At 41.6% G+C, this 11,560-nt stretch overlaps 1 protein-coding gene and 1 long non-coding RNA gene across 2 annotated transcripts in view; one reads left to right on the forward strand and one right to left on the reverse strand.

The window, feature by feature from the left end:
* HSD17B11 (hydroxysteroid 17-beta dehydrogenase 11) overlaps nt 1-10,633 on the forward strand; it is a 29,312-nt gene extending 18,679 nt beyond the window's left edge. The window contains exons 6-7 of the mRNA XM_006143265.3: nt 7,751-7,867; nt 9,888-10,633. Coding sequence (XP_006143327.1) covers nt 7,751-7,867; nt 9,888-9,978 — 208 coding nt within the window. The 3' untranslated portion in view covers nt 9,979-10,633. The remainder of the gene's footprint in view (nt 1-7,750; nt 7,868-9,887) is intronic.
* On the reverse strand, nt 234-5,437 carry LOC102491797 (uncharacterized). Its single transcript, XR_333786.3, has 3 exons — nt 5,126-5,437; nt 1,090-1,264; nt 234-452 (listed from the first exon to the last, which is right to left on the reverse strand). It is a non-coding gene; the product is annotated as an uncharacterized LOC102491797 (long non-coding RNA).
* Nucleotides 10,634-11,560: the final 927 nt, after the last annotated feature.

An 11,560-nucleotide genomic window follows, 5' to 3' on the forward strand; every position in this document is an offset into this window, starting at 1 on the left:
TATAGGGCGCGAGTGCTCGCCAGAAAGACAGAGAAAGACAGAGAGACAGAAAGCAAGAAATCACCTCCCAGGGGGATGGCCACACCGCAATCTCTTCTCCTCCATTCTCCTCTTGGGATCTTGGGCACTCACGCACACACACTCGGTGTGAGTTTAAGCCACCGGGTCCAGGACTCAAACCGCGGTCAACTACATGGGAATTCAGCCACATAGCCATTATGCTAACTGCTGTTCCCCCAATTTTTTTTTCATGGTATTTATATTCTGTAAGGTATTTAGAATCGTATTTCTGATCCCAGGCTTATGAAAATATCGACCCATATTTCTTTCTAGTACATATCTTACGATTGCACTTTTTTCTTTAGAGCTTACCTTTAGCCAGATGGACTGTCATTTAAGAAGTGAAGCCATGGTAGTTTGTTTGCCCCAAATAGTTCACAAGTTGTCCTGCACTGCAGAACGATTAACATTTTACTCACTGATTTGAAATTTATATTATTATAAGTTCACATGCTTATTTGGATCTATTTCTGAATTCTCTATTTTATTGTGATGATGACATTCTATTTTTATGTTTAATTCTGCCCACTCAACTTGCCCACTCTCCCCGAATTCAGCTTCCTTTGGTGAAAATATATTTCATAGTAATGAGGAATATTCAGTGTGGCTGCTTGGGAACATAGCACTTTTTATTTCAAGTGCACTTTAAGTCACCCCACAGGTTGGCCACCAGAAATAGCAATATTTTCAAAGCCCATAAGTGGATGACTTAAGTGTGGCATACTGAAATCCCCAAAGTTTGTAAAAACCGCATTCCTACATTTGAAGCAGACACCTAACAAAAGTTAACGTTAGGTAGAAATTTGGAAGCTCACCAAAGATTTCCAGCCCCAAGCATCTCTCAAATAGTGCTGAAAATCTTATTTTATTTAATGCCAAAGGACACATGTGCATGCAAGAGAAAGAGCCCACCTACACCCCAGGGGGGCCAGGAGTCCTTTTTCCTCCAATTCTCCATCCCGCTGGGGTCTTGTGCACATGCATGCACACCCAGCGTGCTTTTCAAGCCACCCGAGCCGGGACTCTCACCCTGGTCAACCATGTGCCATCCGGCTTCCTCTGCGTGGTGCTTAACTGCTGCACTCAGGGCCTGACCCTGAGAATCCATTTTGAGACACAGTCGTGTTAGAAAACAAAGGTATGGGTATGTATTTCAGAAGTGCTTAAATTCATCTGTTTTCATCAGGAAAATCCTAACTGGATCCTAGAATGAAAGGAGAAGGGTGGAGAGTGGGGCTGAGAAAGAGCAGAGGATAAGAGTTCACTAAAACTTATTGGAGGTCAAACATAAAACTTGCGAATTTCTCCTATTTTTATTTTTATTACTTATTATTAATTTCTCCTATTATTTTTAGGATTTAGGTACTAAAATAACATGTTTGGGTCAAGTTTTTCTCTCAGACCACCTTTCATTACTTAAAAACAGACACCATTCTATCTGTAAGCTTAAATGAATTTTCCAACCTTGTCCCCGGGATAAGACTGCACCCAGCTAACCTTAATGTGAGCAAGGGTGCCCTCTCCTGGCGGAACTCTACTAGTACAATTTAAAAATAAGACTAGGACTTGGGCTGCCTCCATGTAGCAGTAATGCTCCACTTAAGAGGCCTGATCCCACGTGTCAACCCATCAGAATCCCTGGCCCGATCTGCATGAGACTCTCCAGGCATGCACCTGTCTGCCTGAGATCTGACAAGCTGGTGGAAAGGGGGTCGCAGCTTGGCCTGACCTTATGGAGGGTGCTCCTCTCCTCTCCTCTCTGCTCACGTCACCCATTGTCGTGTGCACATGCATGCACTCTCGTGAGTAAAGAAGTAATAATAATTATGAAATTTGCTGTGGGGGAAAAATGTGACTCCCAAGCTAACGCAGTTCTGGCTTATAAACTTGATTAAGACAGACGCTAGGTGCTTGGTCCTGCCGTGTGAACCCCGGTGAGGCTATGGTGGTACTAGAATAGACCCCAAAGGTAAGGTTGGTTCTCCTATAGAAACCTGGCACTGTACTTCTAATTAGAGGAAAGAGAACCCATACCCTAATTTAACACCTATTTATACTTTGGACACTAAATAAAATGTCATTTCCTTTTCTTTTCTCCTTCCCTCTACCCCCCGTAGGGCATGTGCACTCACCAAATAGAAACAGAAAGAGAGAGAAGGAAAGTGAGAAATTACACCCAAAGTGGTAGCCATGTTGCAGTCCCTTCTCCTCCATTCCCCTTTCAGGATTTTGGGTACACAGGCACACGCCCTTGGCATGACTTTCAAGCTGCCAGTCCAGGACTCACACATCACAGTCAGCCATATGGAATCCAGCCCCCTTAACCTCTGCGCCACTTGCTGGCCCCAAATCTGTCGTTTTCTTATATCCTACAACAATACTTTGAGGAAGATGTAAATGAGAATTCTGAAGCTTAGAGAGATTAGACAAGTTTTCCATAAGCAGCAGGACTAAGATTCAAACCATGCTTCCCACAGAGCCTTTCTGAATGAAGAAAATTGAACCAACCTATAAATGGCTACATTTGGAATAATTTGTTTCATATTAATGTTCAGACTTAAGTCTGATCATACTGAATTTCCCTTCCACTAATCCTCCAACCCATGAGACCTTGGGCATTCACACATGTGCCAGACACATTTCAGGCAGACCAGTCTAGATTAAAACCACGGTCACCATGTGGGGTCCAGAATCTCTTGAGCAGTGCTTTACCACTGAGCCAAAGAGTCGGCTTCTAAATTCTCTTTTTAAACACATCTAGATGTAGGTTATAGTTCTTTTATTTACACATGTAACATCCTGCAATAAAAAAAAATGGTGTGGTAGTTAGGGTGTTGGACTCTCATATGGCTGACTGCGGTTCGAATCCTGAACTTGGTGGCTTGCTTTCTCTCTTTCTTTCTCTATCTCTCTGTGGTAAGCTTATGTCCCCTGTAGAAATATAAAAAAAACATAATGATGATAAATAAAATTAATTAATTCTTTTTTAAAAAAAAGAAACTGGCTTACTATAAAGGTTCTAAGACAGCATAATCTGAGTTTGGAATGGAATGTAATCAGGCAATCTGATGAATTTTTTGGAAGTTTGGAATGAATAATTTATTCTTACAAATAATTTATTTGTACTAAATAAACTTGATATCAATAAATAGTCTTTTAAGATGAGTGAGGGTCTACTAACTACCAAAAACTCTAGTAACATAAATTACTACTAATCTCAAATCTTGAAAGGTCAAATTTGGTCCCCCGGGCATAGTTAGCCTACACCTGCTCTAATTCTTTTAACAATGCTGCAAGATAAGTCATTTTTTTTAAGAACTATTCATTTAATTTTATTTATTGTTATTATTATTCAACTTGATGAGAGAGAGAAAACAAGCCACCAGGTCCGAGACTTGAACGCAGTCAGCCATGTGGGAATCCAGCACCTTAATGACCACGCCACCTTCCAGCTCCTTAAGGCAAATCTTATCATTCCATTTTACAGAAAAAGAAAGTAAAACTGGGAAAAGTTAAGAACATTGCTCAAGGTTACACAGCCCTGAAGCAGTAGACTGGGATTTCAACCCAGATCTCTCTGACCTGCTAGATTTGTTTTTTAACATAAATTTTAAATTGAAATGTTTTCCCTGAGAATCATCCTCTTTAAAATGGATATTAACTATTTCATTGGAAATACCTTTATTGCATTTAAATACTATAAATGCTATTCTTCCTAGATAACCACTTTATTAAAAAGTTAGATTTCCAGGACCAGCAGGTGGCCTGGTGGTTACAGTGGTGAACTCTCACATGGTCAATCATGGTTCAAGTGCCCAACCCAGCTTGAAAATCACACCAGGTGCAATGTGAGTGCATGCATGCCCAAAATCCTGAGAGGGGAATGGAGAAGAAGGGCTTGTGGCCTGGCCATCCTCCCTTGGGGGTGCTTTCTCACTTTCCCTCTCTCTGTGTCTCTTCAGTGAGCAAACAAACCAAAAAAAAAAAAAAAAACTAAGAAAAAGATTATATTTCCAGTTATAGTTTTCCAGTTTAACTGGCTACATTTTCTTATCTTAATGCATTTCTTTTCTTTGTGCACAGAAACATACACGATGTTCTGCAGACTACCTTTATGACTTTACCGCTTCCCGTGGTTGATACTGGGTTGTCAGAAAAGTCATGACGTATTTTTCTTCTATGCAAAAAATGTCATGACTTTTCAGATGACTCAGTATGTAGTTACTTTACTCTTTTTTTTTTTCAATGTTGACATGACACTTTAGGTCTGATAGTCTCATCTGGTGGACATTTAGGTCTCTAATAGTCACTGTGGGAATGGATGACTATCCTGCGTGTGTACTTTTCCATGTGACTGTCACCTGCCAGAGAATGCTGGTGTTGGTTTGTCTTCAGTGATGTCATGTTGGTAGCTTAAAATCAGCCATTGTGGGGCACCAGCAGATGGTATAAGGGTTACATCACTAGACTCTCCCATGTAGTTGATCGCAGTTCAAGTCCTGGACCCGGCGGCTTAAAACATGCCAGACACATAGGCATGTATATCCAAAATCCTGAGAGGAGAAGGGAAAGGAGAAGGGATTGCAGCATGGTCAGATCCCCAGGGGGTGATATCTGACTTCGTGTCCCTCTGTCTCTCTCCATCGAGCACACATGCCCTATAGCAAAAATCTCTCCCTAAAAAATGTTTTGTTTGTTTTAAATCAGTTGTGGTGGGAGAATTTATACCATGGAAAATCAGCAAATGCTACAAAACTGGAATTCTTGTCTCCTGGGAAGTTAGTTATTAAACATTAATCACCACACGACTATACTAACCCCATTTTTCAGATTAAGGAAATAAAAACAAAACCCCAAGCTTCAAAGAGTTGAAATGCTTTCTCCAAAATTATTCAGCTATTTAAATGGTAGAGAATCAAACACAGTTCTCCTAAAATACTCCTTCTTCTGTGTTTCTCCGCTCTTCTTCCCAATGGATTAGCCAAAAGAGGTTTTGGATAGTCTTTCTTTCTTTTCCTTTCTTGCTTTCTTTTTAACTTTTTTGCTAGAGGGTGTATGTACTCACCAAAGAGAGAGAGATAGGAGAAAGTATTCCTCGTGGAGAATGGTCACTCTGCGATCCTTCTCCTCCATTTCTTCCTCCTTTCATGATTCGGGCCAAGTACATACACGTCCAGCGTCTCTCTCAAGCATCCAAGTCCAGGACTCGAACCTCATGGTCGGCCATGTGGGATCTGTCTGCCTTAACCACCAGGCCATGGAGCTGGCTGGGTTTTAGATAGTTTCTACAAAATCCATTATGAATATTTGGATTTAATACAATTTGCAACTCTCGTTAACATTAGAATGTCAGAGAAAAAAACATACTGCATTTTAATGATTAAAATTTGATTCTTTTTTTTTTTTTTTTAAAGATTTTTTGCTATAGGGTGTAGGCACTTGCGGGGGAGGAGGGGGGAAGGGATGAGAAATCACTCCTCCCAGGGGGAATGGCCATGCTGGGGTTCGGGAATAGAAGCAGGCGGTTTGGGATCCAGCACCTTGACCCCCACATCATCTACTGGCTCCAATGAGTAAGATTTTATTCTGGGGCTAGCAGGTGGTGTGGACTCCCACATGGTGGACCGCAGTTTGAGTCCCAGACCCAGAACTTGAAAATCACACTTGGGGAACCAGCAGTTAGCATAATGGCTATGTCGCTGGACTCCCACATAGTCGACCACAGTTCGCGTCCTGGACCCGGTGGCTTAAAACTCACGCCGGGCACGTGTGTGTGCATGCCCAAGATCCCGAGAGGAGAATGGAGGAGAAGGGATTGTGGCGTGACCATCCCCCCCTGGGGGGTGATTTCTCGCTTTCTGTCTCTCTGTCTCTCTCTGTCTGTCTGGCAAGCGCACGCGCCCTATAGCGAAAATCTCTCAAAAAAAAAAATCACACTTGGCATCTGTGCATGTGTGCCCAAAATCACGAGAAGAGAATGGAGAAGGGATTGCAGCATGGCCATCCCTTTCTCACTTTCCCTCTCTCCGTCTCTAACAAGCTCACGTGCTCTATGACAAAAACATTAAAAAAAAGAAAAAAAAAGACTTTATTCTGCCATGATACTGAAATTTTCTGTAAGCCTTTTCTTTTGACCCTTTAGAGTTATGATATCAGACAGTCATTACATTTCAGTAAGGAGTTCTCTGATGGGGATAGGACTAAAAACCTTAGGTCAAGAGACCAGGTACACGAAGGGAAGTTCAGCCAGGCAGTGCCACTTGACCGACAGGTCAGCAAGGCCACGCTGCAGACCGGGGAGGCTGCGACACTGTGTACACAGGTGCCCATGAGCTTTCAGGGAGCTTGGGAATATCGAAACCTGGGAGCAACGTGCTGCCAAGAGCACTTGTCTCTGCATGCTTTTCAAGTGCAGCTTTTCAGTTTCTGGACTCATCCTCCTTGACACCATCTGCCTACACTGCAGAAGGACCACTCAGCCTCCTGAAGCTTCCGCTGTCTTCAATGCCAAAAGCCATTGCTTTTACTTTTTATTTTCTTTTCTGTCACACCTTCAAGGTCTTTTTTTTTTCCAGGAATTATTTATTCTGTTTCATTTATTTATTTAGAGAGATTTTTACTATAGGGCGTGTGCACTCGCCAGAGAGACAGAGACAGAAAGCAAGAAATCACCTCCCAGGGAGGTGGCCATGCCACAATCCCTTCTCTTCTATTCTCCTCTTGGGATTTTGGGTGTGCACACACATGCACCGAGTGTGTTTCAAGCCATCAGGTCCAGGACTCGAACCACGTGGTAGTCCAGTGACATAATCATTGCACCATCTGCTGGTTCCAACACCAGATTTTTTAAAAGTCATTTTCTAGGGACCATCTGCTAGTCTGTGATACATATCTACAGGGGCTTACACAGTGAAGATGTAACTAAGTAACAGTGCTAAAAAGTAAATCAAGACCTAAAAAGTATCAAGCTTCCATGTGAAGATCAGGCACATACCTATAGTTATAAAAAGAGACTCAGTATATATGTAAAAGTTACATAGTGGTATCTCATTTCCTTCCCTAGAAAGCTGAAGATTCAAGAGTCAATCCGTCAGTCCTAATCTAGCTAAACCATTTTAAATCCTACTTATTACTGTAATTCTCACTTGTAAAACAGGGATTATGGTACCATCTTCAAAAGAGTGATGTAGGAACCAGCAGATGGCATAATGGTTACATTGCTGGACTCCCACATAGTCAACCACTGTTCAAGTCCTGGACCCAGTAGCTTAAAACACACACCAGGCATGTGTGCATATGTGCCCAAAATCCCCAAGGGAAAATGGAGGAGAAGGTACTGCAGCATGGCCATCCTCCCAGGGGGTAATTTCTTGCTTTCTGTCTCTCTAGCAAGTGCACGCACCCTATAGCAAAAATCTCTCAAAAAAAAAAAAAAAGAGTTATACAATCTCAATGGGATAACTACCTGGAATGTTTGGTGCAGTGTGAAATAGTATCATAAGCAATAATTAAAATGCGGTTATAATCATTCGTGGTGAAGTTACTGCCATTGCTCAGCACCTATCGTGGGCTAGATGCTGCAAGTCAATTATGTTACGGTTCCCATAGTAACTTAACTTCTTTATTTAATGTCACACTAAAACTGAGGCCTCGGTGAAAAGATTTGTACTAAAGACTGCCTCTGTTTCAGCTTGGGCCCCACTCTGGAACCTGAGCAAGTCGTAGACAAGCTGATGAATGGGATCCTGACCGAGCAGAAAATGATTTTTGTTCCATCTTCTATAAAGCTTTTAACATTATTGGAAAGGTAAGTGACAGTTGTGTTTGTTGGCGTTGGAAATGAGCATTTCTATATGTTTTTACTCATCTTTGACATCAGACCATTGATAAGTACAATGAAAGGAATTAAGTTAATAGAACTAATAGGCTTAAGGAACCCATCAGGTTTTTTTAAAAATGTTTTTGCCATCTGTTTCATACACTCTCCAGAGAGAGACAGCGAGAGGGAAAGTGAGAAATCACCCCCTGGAGGAGACAGCCACACTGCAATCCCTTCTCCTCCATCCTCCTCCTGGGATTTTGGGCACACACACACACACACACACACACACACACATACGCACGTGCCCAGTGCGATTTTGAAGCTGCCATGTATGAGATTTGAACAGCAGTCAACCAGGTGGGAATCCAGGACTTTAACCACCATGCCCCCTGCTGGCACCAAGAAACCCACCAATTTTTTTTAAGAATCATTATTATTATTTGTGTGTGTGGAGAGGTTTTTGCTATAAGGAATGTGCACTTACCAGAAAGACAGAGACAGAGAGACAGAAAGCGAGAAATCACCCCCCAGGGGGGATGGCCATGCCGCAATCCCTTCTCCTCCATTCTCCTCTCAGGATCTTGAGCATGCATGCACACGTGCCCGGTGTGAGTTTAAGCCACCAGGTCTGGGACTCGACATGGGAGGCAAGCGACATAGCTATTACACCAACTCCTGGTCCCAAGAATTATTTTATTTTAATTAATTAATTTTAATTTGACCAGAGAGGGATAGAGTGAGAGAGAGGAGGGGGGAGTGAGAAAACAAGCCACCAGGTCTGGGACTCAAACTATGGTCAGTCATGTGGCAGTCCAGCACCCATGCCACCACGTTGGCCCTGAAACCCATCAATTTGTAAAACCACAAGTTTTAGTCATCAAAGCCAGATTGGTATAGCTGTTGGGTAAATGAACTGAATAATTTACACAAGTTTTTAAGTTGTTGTTGTTGTTGCTTTTTAATTTGCCAGAAAGTGTTGTGCTTATAGGAAAGAGCAATGGAAAGAAAGGCAGAAACCCCAAGAGGCATGGTCACCCACAACTCCTTCCTCTCCATCTCTCCCTCCTTCTGAGATTTGAGCCATGCATGCACACGCGCCTAGTGTGCTTTCCATGCCACCAGATCTGAGACTCAAATTGCATGACCAGCCATGTGGGATCCAGCCACCTTAACCTTCATGCTACTTGCTAGCCCTCGGCTTCTGGTTTTTGTTTCTAGGTAATTATTTTATTTAATTTTATTACTCTTTAAAATTTGACCAGCATGAAAGAGAGAGAGAGAGAGAAAGAGAGAAAGTAGAAAGCAAACCACCAAATCCGGGATTTGAACCATGGTTGGCCATATGGGAGTCCAGCACCTTAACCACTACGCCACTGCTGGCCTCTAGGCTTCTTTTTATAAAGACTTCAGTATCTCAACCATTCAGTTTTATACATCTCCTCTTTTAGATGTTTTGAAAAATGAAAGAATACGGGACCAGCAGTTAGCGTAATGGCTGTGTCACTGGACTCCCACGTAGTCGACTGCGGTTCGAGTCCTGGACCTGGTGGCTTAAAACTCACGCCAGGTGCATGTGCGTGTGTGCCCAAGATCCCAGGAGGAGAATGGAGGAGAAGGGATTGCGGCATGGCCATCCTCCCTGGAGGGTGATTTCTCGCTTTCTGTCTCTCTGTCTCTCTCTGTCTATCTGGTGAGCCCACACACCCTATGGCAAAAACCTCTCAAAAAAAAAAAAAAAAAGAAAGAATAGATTTATTTCAAAAGTTAAACATTTCAAGTTGCTCTTATCCTCCAGAAGCCTAAATAGTTCTTTTCTCTTTTGAAAAAGAAATGAACTTAATGGAAAAGGACATACAGTATCCACTCAGAGTTGACATTTTTCATCTTGTTTAAGATAAATGTGATGTAATACCTAATAAATTAAATATTAGAATTCAAAAAGAAGGTATTTTACAAGAGCACTTCATTTTATCTCCCTAATTGTTTTCATGCGCTTTTCTTTTAGGATCCTTCCTGAGCGTTTTCTGGTGATCTTAAAACGGAAGATCAACATTAGGTTTGATGCAGTCGTTGGATATAAAGTTAAAGGACACTAAGTGCCTGGTTTTCTTGAAAACTTGTTTACAAGGTTGAGATTGATCACATCTACTAGAATATGAATCTGAATTTTAATGTTGGCATTTCTGCTTTTCCTAATTACCTTTTTTTGTCTATATCACCTTTTGAGGCTCAGATAGTTCTCATTTATAACCACCTATTTTTTTAGCTGAAAGCTGATTTCATGTAATACAAATAGAAAAATACCCTGGGAGCTGGCCCTATGGACAACGTGATGGAAGGACAAAAATAATTTTATTATAGTATTTCCATGATTTTGTGGCTTATCTGAAAGCTTTGCAAAATTTGAACTATACATGTTTGTTTATGATATATTTTTATTTTTAATTACACATAAATTTTATATAATTCACATGTTTTCTTTTCTTTTCTTTTTTTTTTTTTTGACATAAAATCTTCAGCCTCTCTAAATGTATTGAAATACTGTATGGAGTGGCATTTCACACTGAATGTCATCAGGTCGCCGACATTTCATCCACACACCACTGCTCTGTTCCCTGAGAGATACCTCACACACCAGTGCCAAACATTTCAGCACAGAGAGACTAGAGACGAACACACACCATTGGGACTTAGGTAGAGATTTGGGAGAATACCCACAAATGGCAATAATAAAAATGGATCAAACTTAAACTTTTGGAGTTTCCATCTTTTTGTCTTAAGCAGAACATGGTTTCCCCTTCTAATTAAAGAAAAATAAATTATTTAATCAAAGGTCATATTTTGAGAGAAAGAGACTTTTGCTATAGGGTGCATGTACTCATGAGAGAGACAGGGAGAGAGAGAAAGTGAGAAATCACCCCCAGGGGAAATGGCCACACTGCAATCCCTTCTCCTACATTCTCCTCTGGGGATTTTGGGCACGCATCCACATCCACCCGGTATCAGTTTAAAGCTGCTAGGTCCAGGACTTGAACTATGATTGATCACATGGGAGTCCAGCACCTTAGCAACTACACACCTCTGGCCCTGAAAGTCTTTTTTTATTTTTAAGTGCCTAGAAATTTCTTGGATGTGAGGCTTATAAAATCAGACCTATAAATTGAAAAAATAAGTAGGTTTGTTGGGTTTCTAGTAAAGAAAAATATTTTAAGCCTATGTCAGACACATCTACATGAAGTAAAGACCTTTAATCCTTGTGCACGTTAATACTCAGAGAACATAAGAGGTAGATTCCCCGATCGCTGTGGAATGTGGCAAATGAGTTACATTTAGGTTCAGAAACTTCATAGTGACAACTTTTGATCTAGATTCTAAGCAGAAACTAATATTTATTCAACAAGTATCAGGTACCATTCTATTAATAACAGGATATACTTGAGACTAGGTCTTTTATCATTATTATTATTTTTTTTTGGAGAGGTTTTCGCTATAGGGTGCGTGCGCTCGCCAGACAGAGAGAGACATAGAGACAGAAAGCGAGAAATCACCCCCCAGGGAGGATGGTCACGCTGCAATCCCTTCTCCTCCATTCTCCTCTCGGGCTCTTGGGCATGCACGCACATTAAGCCACCGGGTCCGAGACGCGAACCGTGGTCGACTATGGGGGAGTCCAGCGAC

The sequence above is a fragment of the Tupaia chinensis genome, unplaced genomic scaffold, assembly GCF_000334495.1.
Source record: "Tupaia chinensis unplaced genomic scaffold, TupChi_1.0 Scaffold000094_1, whole genome shotgun sequence".
NCBI lineage: Eukaryota > Metazoa > Chordata > Mammalia > Scandentia > Tupaiidae > Tupaia > Tupaia belangeri.